Source organism: Kogia breviceps, chromosome 6, assembly GCF_026419965.1.
Source record: "Kogia breviceps isolate mKogBre1 chromosome 6, mKogBre1 haplotype 1, whole genome shotgun sequence".
Taxonomy (NCBI): domain Eukaryota; kingdom Metazoa; phylum Chordata; class Mammalia; order Artiodactyla; family Physeteridae; genus Kogia; species Kogia breviceps.
The window spans coordinates 97,028,521-97,047,042 of record NC_081315.1 but is presented as its reverse complement, the minus strand read 5'-3'; the positions used below and the strand labels follow the sequence as shown (position 1 = coordinate 97,047,042).

General features: G+C 44.8%; 1 protein-coding gene across 8 annotated transcripts in view; it reads right to left on the bottom strand.

The window, feature by feature from the left end:
• CCDC149 (coiled-coil domain containing 149) overlaps positions 1–18,522 on the bottom strand; it is a 100,163-nt gene that overhangs the window by 38,131 nt on the left and 43,510 nt on the right. For 3 of the 8 annotated variants that reach the window (XM_067036330.1, XM_067036333.1, XM_067036336.1), the window contains one exon: positions 10,936–11,043. The exons of 3 other annotated variants lie outside the window; for them this stretch is intronic. In XM_067036330.1, coding sequence (XP_066892431.1) covers positions 10,936–11,043 — 108 coding nt within the window. Of the gene's footprint in view, positions 1–10,935; positions 11,051–18,522 lie in introns of all 8 variants that reach the window. 2 more of the 8 variants (XM_067036334.1, XM_067036335.1) reach the window with 1 other exon arrangement.

Here is an 18,522-nt window from a genome sequence, read left to right as displayed (position 1 = left end):
GGGAGGGAGGCAGCTGGCAGCAGTAGCTATTACTCCACAAGTGTTACCTGTGCTCAGATCCTGTATCTGCTGATCCTAGTCACATGTCTTTGGCTGTCATCTAGCCCCACTGAGCCCCAAGTGACTTCAGTTTTTTTTTGTTTTGTTTTGTTTTGCGGTACGCAGGCATATCACTGCTGTGGCCTCTCCCATTGCTGAGAACAGGCTCCGGACGTGCAGGCTCAGCGGCCATGGCTCACGGGCCCAGCCGCTCTGCGGCATGGGGGATCTTCCCGGACCGGGGCACGAACCCGTGTCCCCTGCATCGGCAGGTGGACTCTCAACCACTGCACCACCAGAGAAGCCCGACTTTAGTGTTTTTGAAAGTGGAGATTGCCTTAGTCCATTCAGGCTGCTATAACAGACTACCATCGACTGCATGGCTTATAAACAACAAACATTTATTTCTCATAGTTCTAGGCTCTGGGAAGTCTAAGATCAAGGTGCTAGCAGGTTGGGTGTCTGGTGAGAGTCTGCTTCCTAGTTCATAGATGGCTGTCTTTTTTTCTGTGCCCTCACATGGAGGAAGGGGTGAGAGAGCTCTCTAGGGTCCCTTTTATAAGGGCACTAATCCCATTCATGCAAGCTCCACCCTCATGACCTAATCACCTCCCAAAGGCTCCCACCTCCAAATACCATCACACGGGGGATGAGGTTTCAACATATGAATTTTTGGGAGGGGACACAGTCTACAGCGTTCCACGCTTGATTACCCCCAAATTCATGTTCTTCTTACACGTGAAATACATTTACTCTATCCCAATAACCCCCAAAGAATTAACTGGTTCCAGCATCAACTCTTAAGTCTAAAGTCCAAAACCTCATCTAAATATCATCTAAATCAGGTATGGGTGAGACTCGAGGTGAGATGCATCCTGAGGCAAACTCCTCTCCACCTGTGAAATTGTGAAACCTAGCAAGTTATGTGCTTCCAAAATACAAAGGTGGGACACACGCAGGAGCGACATTCCCATTCCAAAAGGCAGAAATAGGAAAGAAAGAAGGGGTGACAGGTCTCAAGTAAGTCCAAAACCTAACAGATCAAACAACGTTAAATGTTAAGGCTCAGGACTAATCCTCTGGCTCGATGCTCTGCCTTCCAGGCCCACCGGCAACATCACCACCAAGGCTTGGCAGGACAGCCCTGCAGTGGCTCTGCTCTGGTGCCCTGCAGCTCTACTGGGCTGGGGTCTCAGCCCTGGGGCTCTGGGAGGGCCCCCTCCATTCTAACCCACGTGAGGCAATCTGTCCCCCAGAGCCATGCACTCTAGGCCTGTGGCAGGAGTGGCGGCCTTGCTGGCCTCTGAATTACCTTCCGTGTCATTCTTCTCTTGCCCTGAAAAATAGCGCCCGGCCTCTAATCCATACTAATCTCCTTACCAAATGGTTGTTTGGCCAACACCCTTAGCGTTCTCATTTTTTGCAATATGGACAGGCTGAGAATTTTCCAAATCTTTAAATTCTGGTTCCTTTTTGCTGAACAATTCCATCTTCAAATCATCTCTCTCTTCTCACATTTTATAAGCAGTCAGGAGAAACCAGCCTGCTCCTTCAACACATTTTTTAGAAATTTCCTCAGCTAAATATCCAGTTTTATTGCTCACAAGTTCTACGTTCCATAAAACAATAGAACTCAATCACAGTTCAGCCAGATTGTTGCCACTTTATAACAAGGATGGCCTTTTCCCCAGCACCCAATAACGTGTTCCTCATTTCCATCTGAGGCCTCATCAGAATGGCCTTTACTGTCCATATTTCTACCAACATTCTGTTCAGGATGACTTAAGTATTCTCCAAGAAGATGGACGCTTTCTCCACAGCTCTCTTTTTTTTTTTCTGAGTCCTCACCAGAATTGCCCTTAATGGTCCATTCACAGCAATGCTGTGAAGGACAACAGGCTTTTTCAAGCAGGAACCCCAAAACTCTTCCAGCTTCTACCCACTACCCAGTTCCAAAGCTGCTTCCACATTTTAGGTGTTTGTTATAGCAGCACCTCACATCTTAGTACCAACTCCTGTCTTAGTCTGTTTAGGTTGCTGTAACAGAATACCATAGACTGAGTAGCTTATAAACAAACATTTACTTCTTACAGTTGGAGTCTAGGATGTCCAAGATCAAGACACTGGTAGTTTCGTGGTCCAGTGAGGGCCCACTTCCTGGTTTATAGTGAGCTGTCTTCTCACTGTGTCCTCACATGGCAGAGGGGGCAAAATTGCTCACTGGGGTCTCTTTTATGAGGGCACTAATCCCATTCACGAGAGCTCTGTTGTCATGACCTAATCACTTCCCAAAGCCCCCACCTCCTAATACCATCACATTTCGGATCAGGTTTCAACATATGAATTTGGGGTGGGGGCACATTCAGTCTACAGTAAGAATAAAATCTATCTTGTAGACAGAACAGCTATGTACAGCTGTCTGGCCTGTGCACTGCACAACTCCAGCTCTGGGGGTTTCCATCCTTGCAATGTGAAGATACAATGCAATAATCACTCTCTGAAGAGCTTTAAAAGTACAATCCCCAGTTATAGCTGGTATGGTTATAATTCTTATATAGTGACTCTCTAATTGTCAGAGTCACTGGGAAGATCAGATGCAAGAATTAATAGGAGTGGATGTTAGCCCTTCCTCACCCCCGGTCCTTGTGTACTGCTGCAAATAGCACGCCTAGGGAGAGGTCAACACCAAAAGCCATTTTTCAAACATTCATCTGCCAGTGCTGTGCTGGGCGACTTAATAAACAAGGTCCTGCCTATCTTTTCTTTACTTTTCCTGTTGGTTTTCTCCACATCCTCTCCAACTGCCCCCTGACCTTTTGAAACACCCTTGATAAAATTAGACAGGAGAGATTTAAAAGGCTCCAAGTAGGCAACTCTATTGTGTATACCAAAGTTCAAATTCCTAAACCTATATGGCAAATCTAGTTCTAGCTTTAAACAAAAGAATTTTTCACTTAAAAAAGAAACCCAGCAGTTTTGCTATTCTTCCTCCCAGGCTCTGGAGATTATATCATGCACACACTCATTATTGTGTGTCAATGTTTCCCAGTTAACGAGCACCCAACTTGGGCCAAACAACATGCTATAAGCTTTCCTTACACACGATACCTCCAGCAGCTTTTCACTGCAATGGAATAAATTTGGAATAAATGGCAAAGCCCTTATGAGAGCTGCTGAGGCATGAACTGCCCCTGCCCACCTCCCAACCCAACCTCCAACCACCTCCCTTGTTTGCTGGCCACACTGGCTTTCCTTCAGTGCCTCAAGCACAACCTGCTCCTGCCTGTCTCTGGGCCTTTGCACTTGCTCTGCCCTTGAGCAGCCTGCCCACAGGTCTGTCCAGAACCCACTTCTTTTGTCTCTTTCAGGTCACAGATCAAATGTCACCTCCTCTGAGAGGTCTTCCCTAGACACTGTCGCTGAAGCCGTCTACCTTCAAGGGCCCCACTGCCTTCATCATACTGCTAGAAATCACCTGTTTCATCTGCTTGCCCCCCCCCCCCCCCCCCGTCAGCTCCACTGCAGAAACCTGGCTGTTCATACGCACTGAAATAGTCGGCACCCATAGCAGTGTCTGGCTAACCGCAGGGAGTCCTCAGATACATCTTAAATACAGGCAGTCTCTCATGTGCTGCTTCCCAACCCCGGGAGGCAGACACTGCCCCGTCCTCCTCATAGGGGAGAAGCTCATAGGGGCTGCTGCAGGGCTCTGAAACCAGGGTTCCTTGCCTGGGGCCCATGCTCAGATCAGGAGGCTGCAGTGTCCCCTCACCCTCAACACAACAAGCCCTGTCCTAGGTGCTTACGCACATTGCCCCAGTAAGTCCAACAAACACTCTGTGATGCACTGTTACAATCCCCGTTGTCAGAAGAGAAGCAGAGACACAGAGAGGGGGAGTAACTTGCCCACGTCACAGACCTTAGAAATGGCAGGGCCGGGAGCTGACCCCAGGCAGGCGAGGGTTCTGGAGTGGATGCTCTGCGGGCCTCTCTCCACACCGATGACAGCACTCACTGCCTCGTGCTCCCCCTGCAGAGTGTGTTCTGCATTAAGCGCCCTGTATAACCTTCTGTATTTAATCCTCACAGAAGGCACGCTGGCCCCCTATGTCGTGCCTGTGTCACCCAAGCTCGCTCACTCAGGGTCTCTGCACCTCACCCCCCGGTTATCTGACCACCTCCCACCTCACTTCCTTCAGGCCTCTGAGCAAAGGGTGTGTCAAGAAAAATGCCTTCCTGACCACCCAGTGTAAGTAGTTGCCCCCCTCCCCTGTCCCCGGCAGCCCAGGCTCCACTGTACAGCCCCCTAGCCTGCAGTAACTTGCTGAGCACTTAGCACCTTCTGACATATTATACTGTATTCCATCAAATATAAGACTCTATCAACTCTAAGACCCACCGTTATGCATGACCAAAAAGACTGAAAAATACCAATCATCACTACATGATACCAATAACTACATCAGAGATATTCAAATGTGAAAACCTGTGCCTCTCAGAATCTGTGTAATATCACATATTAACTTGTTTATTTGCTGACTGCCCATCTGTCCCCACTAGAATAGAAGCTCCAGGAAGGCAGGAACTTATTGGTTTTGTTTACTACCCTATTCCCAGACCACAGAGTTGAGTCTTCAATAAAGATGTATTGAAATGAATTGAACTGAACTACCCTCCATAGGCAAGTACTACTGTTATCTCCATTGTACAGATGAGAACAACTGAAGACACAGAGAAGTCAAGCAACTGGCCCAAGGTTACACAGCTAGGAAGCCCCTGAATTACCTTCAGATAGTTCAGAACACATTGCTCCCAGAGCGACAATCTTTAGAGGGTTGCACCAAGCAGTTTTAAAGCTGCTTCAATTCGTTTTGATTTTAGTGTAATTTGGGTATGGTGTACTATAAAATAAGTCTTAGGCAGAGATATCTTTCAGAATCAGTTCTCTACAAAGTAATTACAGTGCGTGGTCTAGGGGATGAATGTCCAAAACCACACTGCTTTGGTCGCTTGGTCTACCCGGGCTGTGTGCTCATATAAGCCAGAATAAGCTCAAATATGGTGTCTGAGACCAAATTCATTTGTCTAATTCATCTGACAATGAAACATTAGGAAATGTTGAACTAGTCTGGCTGCTTGCTGAACTGAGTGTTGCCTGCATTTCACCATCAAGATCCCAGTTAGAATAAGATATGGTGGGGCTGGAGCCGGTGAAGGGTCCTTGTCACTCACTTTAATTCTTGGTAATTAATTTCTATAATGCCCCAAGGTGAGAGCTTTTCATTAGAGTGCCCTCTTTATTTGGGTTTCCCACAAGCTAGGACATCTCTGAGCTCTTTTAAGCATAAAGAGGAAATGTTTACAAAGAGCTCTCTGATGCCTCATCCTGGACTGTTACAAACATCCAAGCTGAACACTTTTTTTTTTTTTTTAAACAGAGTATACTTTAATAGTCACCTGCATGCTCATTGGTCTGCCTGTATTGGCTGGTGGCTTTGACTTAATTGGTTTGCTTGCTGAATCCTTCCAAAAGTCCCACATCAATAGAGGTACGTTCACAGAAGGGGTCTATCATTTTATGGGGCCAACACCAGATAAAACAGAGGTACTTAAAGACCTTCAGCTGGTGTAACATAAAGCTCATTATTAAGGGCAAAACCCTGTGTTTATGCACGACTGAAAAGTTACATTTAAATTGGCCAGCAGGGGCCCAGGAAATGTGACTGCCTGACCCTGTCCACCTGAAGTTCCTTGCTTTTGAGTACTTCACATTGCATTATTGTTCCTCTGCACTTAAAGTGCCATAATCTGTAAAATGAAGGAAAAATAAAAGCAAGCAGACAAGGAAACCCAGCAGGAACATGAGATGCTGCTCCTGGCCTGTTCTACTAGGTGCTTATTCCACAAGGGTACACAAAATGCAAGGAAGTTTCTGGGAGCATGACACCAAAGCAATAATGTTTGGGGTGGTGATAAATAATAAAGTCGGGTGGTGATAAGGAGGGCTGAGTTTTGGGGATCCATTTGCCAGATGCCAGGCTTCTTATCCCCAATCTCTGTCTCTGTTGGGAGGCACATACCCCCGGGGTTCACCGTAAACAGTCGATCAACAGAAAGGAAGACCTTGAGACTCCTGGTGGAACTCTGATACAAGAGGCCACTAAGCCAATCTGGGCCCAGGTTGTGCTAAAGATACCAGCAATGTTTACCCTTTATGGAGTGCTTACTGGATGCCAGGTACTATGCTACGCCCTTTATAAACATAATATTGCACGCACACACACACTCCCAACCATTAAATCTCCTGCTTTCTTTTCTTCCCAGCACTAACCACTGTCTGATGATCTTATTACATAAGTATTTTATTTTCTTATTCTCTGTCTCCCCAACTAGACTATAAGCTCTGTGAGAACAGGCACCTTGTCTTTCTTATTCCTTGATGTAGTCACAGCTCCTAGAACATTAATCAGCACACAGTGAGTCCCCAGTTATGTACTGATGAATAATGATGAAACCTGACAGCAATTCTATGTGAGGTATCATTATTCCCATTTTACAGATGAGGAAACTGGCGTCTAGAGAGACAACTGACTTGCTCAAGGCCACACAGATAATAACTGGCAGAGTTAGAATATAAACCTGGGTCTAGCAGTTTCCAAAGATGGACCTCTTGGACTATTCTAGATTATACCACTTGGCAATGGGAGGCTGGAACTAGCTCTTTCTGCAGTGCCAAGCTTTCTAACTCCCAGTTCAGTGACTTCACTTTGCTAGCCTGATATTTAAATGCCATGGCATCAGTATTTACACCACGGAAATTGGTCAAGGGCTACCAGCAAGGCTTCCTCTTCAGAAGAGCTGGCTTACCAGCTCACCTCTGGAGATCTGTGATTCAAGTATGCTCTGCTGGTTTTATGGATTGCCTCTTACTGATCGTTAAGTTCTCAGAGGCCTCCTTCCCCTCTCCCCCCGCCCCGGCCCCCGCCGCCCCAGTCCCCTTTCCCTGAATCCACTCTTTTCTTAATGCCCAGAAGAGGAAGCAGGCATACCTCTGGGGCAAGAAGGGGAGCTGTAATTCTCTGGGTGGGCTGCTCTCCACACTTGAGGCCCTAGCATTGCCTGGGTTTTCCATGTAATTGGTCCTTATTCCTCACAGACTGCCACCCAAAGAACCCTGGGCAATCCACCCTCATGAAAAGCTTTCCCCAGGGTGATTTGTGGAGGTGTGAGTCCTCCCTTCCCTCGTTAACCTTTCAGAGCTATTATTAGCAAGGAAGGGGAGGGTGTCTACTAGGCTTCCCTTTTCCCACCTCTCATCTGGTTTGAACTGGGGCTTTGGGTCTGTCCAGGAGCCTGGGCGCTGCTCAGAGAGATAATAGGTTTGTTGATCATGGAATCCCACACTCCACCTCCAACCCTGTGTGAGTGCTAAGCTGCTTGGAAGACAGGGTGGCAACAAATCTTTCAAGAGGCTGTTTGAAAATGCTTTATGGCACGTAGGGTTACAAGGCTCTAGCTGAACAAATGGAAAAATTAGTCTACCTTAAAATAGCCAAGGCAAGTAATTTCCTATCACCTTGTTTCCTAAATGTACCTAACATCTAGAATCTGGGCTTCCCAAAATATGGCTAAGGGTCATCAGTTAAAATGACAACTTGGAGATAAAAACTTCCACTTTAACAGTTGCTCATAAAGTGATGCCACAAGCCCTTCTGTTTGGAATGGGGGGGAGTTAGGAATCCCACAACATCCATTATTAAGTATTATTGAATTTAACAGGCTTGAGCTAGCCTAGGAACAGGACCCTTACCCTATATCCACTAAGGCTCAGCATCAGACCCCCTGACCCTTCCAGGGGCTTCCGAAGGTCTCATACCTTAGGTTTGGCTTTCTTCTGCTTTTTCTTGGATGGAATGGTTTGCTTTTCTAAACCCTTTCTCCAGGTTTCTAAACTACTCCTTACCCTGCAAGGAGAGTTAGTGATGACAACCGGAGGGGCAGTCAGTCTGCTATTTTCTTGTGTTCTTCCTTTTTCTTTTCCTCTTCCTCTTTATTGAACCTTTTTGCTCCTTTTTGCATTACCTTTATTCATTCACTCACTCATTCATTTATCCTATTCCATTCCTTCAATAAAGATCAATTAAATAATGTCTATGTATCACGAACTAAGATGCAAATTCCTACGGATACAGGAATTCAGCTTGCAAAGAGTTTACCTTTGGGGGAAGGGTGCCATACAAGTACAAGCAGAGGGAAAAGAGCAGGGCACTGTGGGTGTGTGCAGGACCTGCCCCTGAGAGTTGGAGAAGGCTACATTTGACCTATGACCTGAAAGATGAGCGGGAGTTTACAGAAGTAAAGGGGAAGAGTGTTCCAGAGAGCAGACAGCAGGTGCAAAGGCCCTGAGGCACAACGCAGTACGGCTAAGCTAAGGGGCTGAAATTAGCCCTACAGGGCTGAAGTGAGAGACCACTAATGGCAACAGATGTGGCTGGAAAGACCAAGAGGGGCCAGATAATGGAGGGCCAAGCACACCATGGTAAGGAGGTGGGACTAGATTCCGAAGGAGGCGATGGAAAGGTTGGAGCTGTGAGTGACACGATGAATAAAAGAGCAAAGGAAGGGTTAACCCATTCTCCACCACACAGTCACAGCCATCCTTCAAGAGAGGCCTCTGTGTTTCTCAAGATGGTTGGTGTCATTACTGAATGCGTCATCCAGCCTTAATGTTGATGACTGGGGGTGGGGTAAGGGGGGAGGGTGACCATGACTCACAGGGGGATGAAAATAAACCAGCCCTATAACTTTAGATGCAAATGAGAATAAACAGAATCTCTGGGGCTCACTGCAGTTGGTCTTTTTTGAGGAGGAGAGGACTGGAGACTGAGATACAGGGTCTACTGAACATTTTAACATCTTGCCTGCATCTGTTGGCAGGCAAATTACTTCACAGGCCATGAATATGAGTCACTAAATTCTAAACCTTGAGTGAGAAAACCAAGTTTGATAAATGTGTCCAGCTACTGGAATAAAGACCCAGAATGCAAGCAAATCATGAAGCTCCGATGGAGCCAATGCAAAAGCAGCCCCAGACCTGTGCTTAGTGTTACACTCACACACACACATACCCTCCCTTCCTTTCCTTGAAATATCAGTTGCAAATGTCAATTCCTAAAATATCTCAGGCCTACGAGGCGATACAATGAAAACTGACCAGAAGATGAGGCAGAGGTGTGTTTAGGACAGTTGGAGGTTGGGAGGGGGGGTACCTCAGAAAATAAAAAAGAAAAGAAAAGAAGAAGAAGAAAAAAATCAGTCAAGAAGAATCATGACTCCAAAAATCACATCTCAAAATGTTCCAGTATTTTCTGGATTTATAACTTTTCCAAAATTCCTGCAGTATTTTTATGGGTTTAAAAGGAAATGACTGCACACACTTGACTTTACTCTCTAGAAAAACTTGCCCTGATGCTATCATTTGATAACACCTAAGAAGGCCTGGCCTTTAATTATTGACCAAACACCTAGGTTACAGAGCTTAACTCCTTTTGAGAGGCCCGATTAGCTTGTCCAGGGTTAATTAGCACCCTTCTTAGCATTCTCACCCACTCCCTATGACCAGAGAATAGTCATGAAATATTTTTCAAATATAGTATGTTAAATCCAAGAGGTTTAAAAAAATTTTTTTAAAGGCAGACTAAGTAGACAAGAGGCTATATGTAAAGAAGACTTCCCAGTATGCCCCCCCCCCTTTTTTTTTTTTTACTTTTTGACCACACCTCGTTGCATATGGGATCCTAGTTTCCCGACCAGGGATCGAACCTGTGCCCCCTGCAGTGGAAGCATGGAGTTTCAACTGCTGGACCACCAGGGAAGTCCCCCCAGTATGCCCTTAGATTGAGCCCCTGAAGCCAGCAGTAAGCACACAATCCTCTCTGCTCTTTGTAGTGGAAGAGTTCTTGAGATAATCCAGACACTTCCATACATTTTTTTTTTTTTTTTTTTTTTTTTAAAGAATGAGCATCTTTCAAAATGGTGCCTTCCAAGAACCAGTGACTCCCAGGAACAACAAACATCCCCATCATTTGTCAGGGAATTTGGTACCATTCAAAAGACATTGCCCAAGAAAGCACCTCCTCCCCGCCATGTAGTTTGCTTGAGTGAAACTCCAAAGGCCATCCCTGTTGGGAAAGCTGGCTCTGGCAAGAAGTTGAAATTGAATCTATTGGCAAAATGGGAAATTATTTGGGGGCGATGGAATTAAACTTCAGTAGTTTTTCTTCCTTTTCTCAATTGTACTTTTGTTCACAGCTTCAGCTGGGAGAGACAGTGCTCACATTTAGTTTGGAGTTTATGAGTTCATATTTTATAATTAACGTTGCCAACAGGGGAGTTTGATTAATACCAAGCAGTGGATTTTGAGCAATGTTCCATACAAATTGCCAAATTTAGCAATAAAATAAATTGGTTATGTGAACATAATTAGTAGGATGACTACTTAAAATTCAAAACTGAATGTGAATAATTCCAAATCATCTGAGCCACAAATCCATTATTTGCACAGAAAGGAGAAAGTATAGCATTTGGGTTTTATTTTGCCCTCAACCACAATGTTATTCAGCACCAAGCTGAACATAATGAAACTTCTACAATGGGTTGTGACAATATTTTATAGCAACTCAGAAACACACACAGACGCATGTGCGTGCACACGCACGAAGGGAAGGGAAGGTAATAAAGATAAGAAATGCTAAACTGTGAATTTTCATTGCAAATGTAAAAATCTATAACAATTTTTTTCGCAAATGCTGCATTACATTCTTCTGATGCACCATACATAAACCTCTGGCACTAAATTACTCAGGAGAGGTTTTTGCCTTTAAATATTCACGGTACCTTATTGTCGCCCTGGACTTCTCCAAGCCTTTGCTGAAGTTCTTTAATTTCTTCTCCCAGATGTTTATTTCGGTCCTGAGAATCTCTCAATAGTTGTGCAAGATTAGCCTGCAAACTGACAAAGGATTAATCTCCAAAATTTACAAGCAGCTCATGCAGCTCAATTATCAATAAAACAAAAAAACCAATCCAAAAATGGGCAGAAGACCTAAATTGACATTTCTCCAAAGAAGATATACAGATTGCCAATAAACACATGAAAAGATACTCAACATCACTAATTATTAGAGAACGCAAATTAAAACTACAATGAGGTATCACCTCACACCAGTCAGAATGGCCATCATCAAAAAATCTAGAAACAATAAATGCTGGAGAGGGTGTGGAGAAAAGGGAACCCTCTTGCACTGTTGGTGGGAATGTAAATTGATACAGCCACTATGGAGAACAGTATAGAGGTTCCTTAAAAAACTAAAAATAGAACTACCATACGACACAGCAATCCCACTACTGGGCATATACCCCAAGAAAACCATAATTCAAAAAGAGTCATGTACCACAATGTTCATTACAGCTCTATTTACAATAGCCAGGACATGGAAGCAACCTAGGTGTCCATCAACAGATGAATGGATAAAGAAGATGTGGCACATATATACAGTGGAATATTACTCAGCCATAAAAAGAAACGAAATTGAGTTACTTGTAGCGAGGTGGATGGACCTAGAGTCTGTCATACAGAGTGAAGTAAGTCAGAAAGAGAAAAACGTATGCTAACACATATATGTGGAATCTAAAAAAAAAAAAGTGTTCTGAAGAACCTAGGGGCAGGACAGGAATAATGATGCAGACGTAGAGAATGGACTTGAGGACATGGGGAGGGGGACGGGTAAGCTGGGACAAAGTGAGAGAGTGGCATTGACATATATGCACTACCAAATGTAAAACAGATAGCTAGTGGGAAGCAGCCGCATAGCACAGGGAGATCAGCTCGGTGATTTGTGACCACCTAGAGGGGTGGGATAGGGAGACACAAGAGGGAGGGGATATGGGGATATATGTATATGTATAGCTGATTCACTTTGTTATACAGCAGACACTAACACAACATTGTAAAGCAAGTATACTCCAATAAAGATGTTAAAAATAAATAAATAAAAATAAAAGGTAGATTTCAAAAAAAAAAAAGATTAGCCTGCAAATATTAACACATTATGAAATATAATCAGAAACGGAGGAGTGGAGAAATGTGGGGCTTTCTTAGGCTTATTGCAGCCAGCATCCAAGCCCAGCTGAACCATTAGAATAAACACATGTATGAATGCAGCAAGTGTACAAATCACACCACTACAACTGCATGGAGAGAAATAAAGTTGGCCATGAACCTCAATTTGGGGATGTTCTTTGTTTCCAGAATGGCTCACAGACAAGTGATGGAGGAGTTGGTCGTGGTTTTTTTGTTTGTTTGTTTTTAATTTAAGAGCTCCTCACAAAAACTCTTGCAAGTGGTCTTAGTTCAATTCTAACTTTGGGTCAACAATATAGGAAAAATTTCATTTCCTTGTTTGGATAATTTCATTTCCTTGTTTGGATAGTTTTTTTTTTTTTCTTCAAATAGATCATGTTTAATGAACTTTTCTTTGCCACCTTAATGCCCAGAATTTTGATCAAAATTGTCATCCAGGGCTTCCCTGGTGGCACAGTGGTTAAGAATCCGCCTGCCAATGCAGAGGATGCAGGTCCGAGCCCTGGTCCGGGAAGATCCCACATGCCGCAGAGCAACTAAGCCTGTGCACCACAACTACTGAGCCTGCGCTCTAGAGCCCACGAGCCACAACTACTGAGCCCGTGTGCCACAACTACTGAAGCCTGCGCGCCTAGAGACCGTGCTCTGCAACAAGAGAAGCCACCCCAATGAGCAGCCCGCTCAGGGCAACGAAGAGTAGCCCCCACTCTCCGCAACTAGAGAAAAGCCCGCGCGCAGCAACGAAGACGCAACGCAGCCAAAAATAAATAAATAAATGAATTAAAAAAAAAAATTGTCAGCCAGAGAAGAGACCAGTGAGGTGTCACGATTTCAGACATCAGGATCCAGAGGTAATTCAACAGTCTCCTGGGCTGTTTTCCTCACCTCCTTATTCTCCTGTTCTAGTTCCTAGAGTACCAAACAGCCAGGGTAAGTGCCTTCCAGTCCGTCTTCATGATGTCATCCCTTCCTTCAGATTTCCTCCTGCTCAGAGTGGACCCCTCTGGCCCCCGTGCACAGGTCTCCACCAGAGCCCCTCCCTCCCTCAGTCCAGCTTCATCGACACATCTCGGCCCCTTTTCCGGGAGCACACAAGCACCCTTTACCATGCTCCCACCCTTCTCAGGTTCCCTGAACCTGAACTTGCCTATGCTCCCAAACTATCTACATGTTTTTATCCACTCAAGCCTTTAACTTACTATTCCACTTTACCTCCCATGGCTGCTGCTTCTATACTATTTGAATTTTGCTAATTTTTTTCTTTCCTTTTATTTTTTTAAACATCTTTATTGGAGTATAATTGCTTTACAATGGTGTGTTAGTTTCTGCTTTACAACAAAGTGAATCAGTTACACATATACATATGTTCCCATATCTCTTCCCTCTTGCGTCTCCCTCCCTCCCACCCTCCCTATCCCACCCCTCTAGGTGGTCACAAAGCACCTAGCTGATCTCCCTGTGCTGTGCGGCTGCTTCCCACTAGCTATCCACCCTACGTTTGCTAGTGTATTGGTAGTGTATATATGTCCCTGCCACTCTCTCACTTCGTCACAGCTTACCCTTCCCCCTCCCCATATCCTCAAGGCCATGCTCTAGTAGGTCTGTGTTTTTGAATTTTGCTAATTTGCTCTAATTCTCACCTTGCTTATTGCACTCTTATCTAACCTCAGCAAGAAGAAATGAGCTATTGAAAGGCAGAGATTCTTTTTTTCTCCCTCCTCAGCCTCCACGTACATTGCTCCAGGAAGTGCTCTTGTTCCAGCAAATGTTTTAAAGACCCATGATGAATAAATGGAGGAAGGAAGGAGGGAGGGAAGCAAGCCAGCAATCGGAATATGACTCCTAAAAAGGAATCTTTCAGAAACAGTCACACAAGGGGTTTGAAAGTTATCTTTTAGATTCACTCCATGTGATAGCTGAAGAAACCCAAATCCAGAGACATTGAAGACGAGTACAACTATAGTGGCTCAATCTCCAAAGACTTTGAGGCTAATATTTTTGGGAATACTGAGTTATGTTAGGTAATCAAAAGGGAATACAGTGAAAGAATATAAAGATTAAACCTTGGCTTCTTATCCTGGACTCCTCACTTTGTCTTATCTCCCATATTCCATCCATCAGGATATCTAGTGTTTCCACCATCAAGGTAGCCCCCCATACAGATCCCCCAAAGCTCACCTCCTGGCTGTTCCCCACATATACCAGGCAGGAGCCCATCTCAGTGCTGCTCTCTCTGCCTTTTCTCTGGACTAGAATGCTCTCCCTCCAGGATACCTCTTGGCTCACTCCTTTGCCTTTTTCAGGTCTTCGTTCAAACTGCACCGTTTTAATGGGGCCCACATGGACCACTTGATCTAATCTGCAATCTGGCCACCTCCCCCCGAACGCCCAAGTCCTTTCCCCTACACAACTTTTTATTTCCATAGCACTTACCATCTCTGAATATACCATGTAATTTACTTTATAGTTTATTGCCATATGTTTCCATATGTTTATTACTTACTGTTTATTTCCTATCTCTCTCTCCCTACTAAGACAGAAGTTCCATGACGGGCAAGGAACTTTGTTCTCTCTACTGGTCTACCCCAAGCACCTAGTGGATGCTCCATAAATATATCTTAAGTGAAAGATAATATGCTGAGCCTGGAGGTTGTGGTCTCAGCCTAGGGAAATATCTGGAATAATAAAATCCTGAAACCAGTGCCTGGCACGCAGCGTTGCATAGAAACCCCACTCATCCCCACTGGCTGGATTTAATCTCACTCTGATATCCACTCACTGATTTGTGAACATTACTCAATAATGTGATCTAATTCTCAGCCCCATATTTGCAAAGCTCATATCTTGTAATAGTTGTGTTTCAGTTGTCCCAGATTTCCATTCTCATCAGATGAAAATTTGGGGAAGGATGAGGAAAATTAATCCCCATTTTACAGGCAGGAAAGCAAAAAGACAAGAGGCACTGTGATCCGCTGACTTTTTTTGGAAATTTCCAAATTTCTTTTTGGAATCAGATAGATTAAGTTGGATCCAGTTCTGCCACTTACTGGGCTGGGTGACCTTGAGTGAGTTTGTTAACCTCTTGAGTTTCCCCACCTGGAAAATGGAGCTAACCATACATACTGCATGTAGTAATTTGATACTTACATTGAATAATGAACCTAGGCTGCCTACCACAGTGCTTGGTATACAGTAGGCCCTGGTTAAATGCTGGTCACCTCCCCTTGACTCTGCCCTTCCAGTGGCTCCAGTTTGATCACTCAGCGGACAGTTGGGTGGATCTGGCCGAATGGCTCCTTGGACACAGCTGGCTCCCTTGTCATCCTGCCCCTTCACTTATTCATCCATTCATTTATACAACAAATATTTATGGAGTGCCTACTATGTGTCAGGCACTGTTTTCGATTCTGGAGATACAGCAGTGAGCCATACAGACAAAGCCTCTTGCCCTTGTAAACTTACATTTTAATAGATGATATTATATTAATTACATTATATTACAACAAAATGAATAATGACCGAGGAGCTGGATGATAAGTACTATGGAAACAAATACAGCAGGTAAAGGAAAACAGTGCGTGCTGGGGAAAGGCCACAGGAGGCATCACAGCGAAGGCCACGCTTCAAGTCTTAAACCAAGACTTGAAAAAGGAGGGAGAGTGAGTGTGAGACTTGTGGATATTCCGGAGAAAGTTCCAGGTAGGTGCAAAGGCAACCGGTTCCTTCTCCCCCTCACATCACAAGATGTTCACTTTGGAAAGCAGTTCAAGGCCACTAGAGCAGGCGGACCCCAGGGACTGCAGTGAAGTGGAGAGATGATTCAATTCTCAATTTTCTTTTCCTGGTTCCTCCCCTCTGTCCTGCAGCTCTCCTGCCTTAGCACAAGGTATCACAAGTGGGCTGCCTCTCCTTCTCCTTCCGGGAACTCCAGAACACTTCCCAGACATCAGCTCGGCAAGCATAATCCCTCCCCCAGGTGGAGGGACAGAACCCCCAGGCTGGGGCAGGTGCTGGCATGCGGCTAAAAGTGGCCTCCGCAAGCCTGCTGCCACCTGCACACTGCATCTCAGCACCCCATGTGCAGGAGACACAGCAAAATTCACCTTCACAGGAGCCTGCTTTTCTTTCTTTTTTTTTTTTTTGTGGTATGCGGGCCTCTCACTGTTGTGGCCTCTCCCGTTGTGGAGCACAGGCTCCGGACGCGCAGGCTCAGCGGCCATGGCTCACGGGCCCAGCTGCTCCGCAGCATGTGGGATCTTCCCGGACCGGGGCACGAACCCGTGACCCCTGCATCGGCAGGTGGATTCTCAACCACTGCGCCACCAGGGAAGCCCCTGAGCCTGCTTTTCTTAAACAGGGGCAGAGATGTTCAGAAAGAAATGTTTGTAAGAGCAACAGTGAACAATTTAACAAAAGACCAAAAAAAAAAAAAAAAAAAATCTGAAACGGTCCTAACCTTCCCTTTTTGAATCAACAATGGCTTGAGCCCCTCAGGTGGGTGGGAAGACCCTGACATTGGCTCACTAATGTAATCACAATAGCTAAACCTGTACAACTCACACGATCAGTGGTGAAAGACCTCGACCTCCGATCTGTCACAGATCAGTACTTGTGCAAAATACAATAAAAATCAATTCCTAGGAGAACAAATTTAAGAAGACATCAAGGCCCCAGGTGTTTGCTAGATTCACCTGACGTAAAATCATACATACTGTCAAATTGCTATAAAAGTTTCTGAGCCCTTCCTCTCAATTTCTGCACTCATCTTGTCGTAGGGACCAGCAAGGGCAGCTTGCAGCCTGGCGCTCGTCCTTAGGCCCCACTTTGAATAGCACTGAGCCCAGCAATACTCCCCGGTATTTGGATGTTACAGGAAAGCAGGCACCCACGTGTTATATATCAAAGGTCCCAGTGACACATGAAGCAAAGGACAGCGCTGCTTTAGGAGACAGCGAGTCAGAGACCCAGCGACGTGACTGTCAAACGTTATTTACTCTGCAGCCTGGCCGAAAAGAAATCTACCCAAATAAACTCAAGCATTTCTACAGCAGCTGCAAAGCAATGGTTAATTAGAATCACATCGCCTCCAAGGGGATTCACTGTAAATGTACCCCAGATTTCAAACTGACCCCCTGGCGTAGGGTAGCGTGAGGGAGACCCCCTTTTAAAGCAGGTGACTGTAATTTTCTTTCACATTTCACAGGCAGGCTTACTTGTCAATGCACAATACTTTTCTATTCAGTCCTTCCACCTCCTCAACTCCCAAACAATAATTTTGCAAACTAGAAAATGGCTATTCTGATACGGTGCCTAGTTCCTTGACATACACCTTAAAGAACAAAAAAGGAAAGAAAGAAAGAAAAGAAAAGAAAGAAAAGTAGTACATTTCAAAGCACTCAAAATAGAGGAGAAAAGTTCACATAATTCTTTTGACCAAAAATAACACCCATGACTCACACACATTCACTATAACCATCCATCAAGGTAACACACGGCGCCTGCTTATAATTTATCAGCTATGCAGACCGTTTTGTCTCTGTGTTATTGAGAAGGACTCTATGACCATCAGTTTAGAATAGCAGCACTCTGTAAAGGAAATGTCAGGGAAAAAGTGGCAGACCGTCTAACACTCGAAAGGATTTCACAGGGAAGGAAAACAAAACCTAGAAAACAAAACCTAGAGATTATTTCCTCTAAATCTCTGGGGCAGGGTGGGTAGCATAAATAGCAAACATGAAAAGGTTTCAAAAGAAGCCTCTTTTAAATATTCAGATATAGCCAGGGCTGACGTTAAAAGGTTGACATTTTCTCTCAGATAATAGTGGGATGTTGAATATCCTGGAGTATATTGTAGAATCTATATACGTAAGTCACTCTTTCTAGCTTGGAGTTTATCTATTAAAATTGTGATGGGGAAGGGAGGGAAGACAGATTTGATGAAAACATAGCTGAGAGGCCCAAGGCCAAAAGGACATTACAGCTGTCCATTCCAACACACGTTCCTTTGTCAAGGATCAAGTCACCCCCCAATTACAACGGATGTCTGCAGAAGTATGCTGCCAAGGCCAGCCCCTGGTGTGGGGACTTTGAGGCTCGGGGAAATTCTCTCTGCACACAGATGAAGACTACACATCCTGACAGTTGTTGCAAAGGCAGAGATCTGGGAGTTGAGAGAACTGTGTGCATCTCGCCCCAACCTCTCTGCCTTTTTGTGGAAATTCTCACCGAGGCAGATTAGTAACGGGGACAAGGGGCTCTCCCTTTCCTCAGGTCCTGCTGCATCCTAAACTCTAGATCTTGCCTCTACCACTGTATTTGAATTCCCGTATGAATGAATGTCA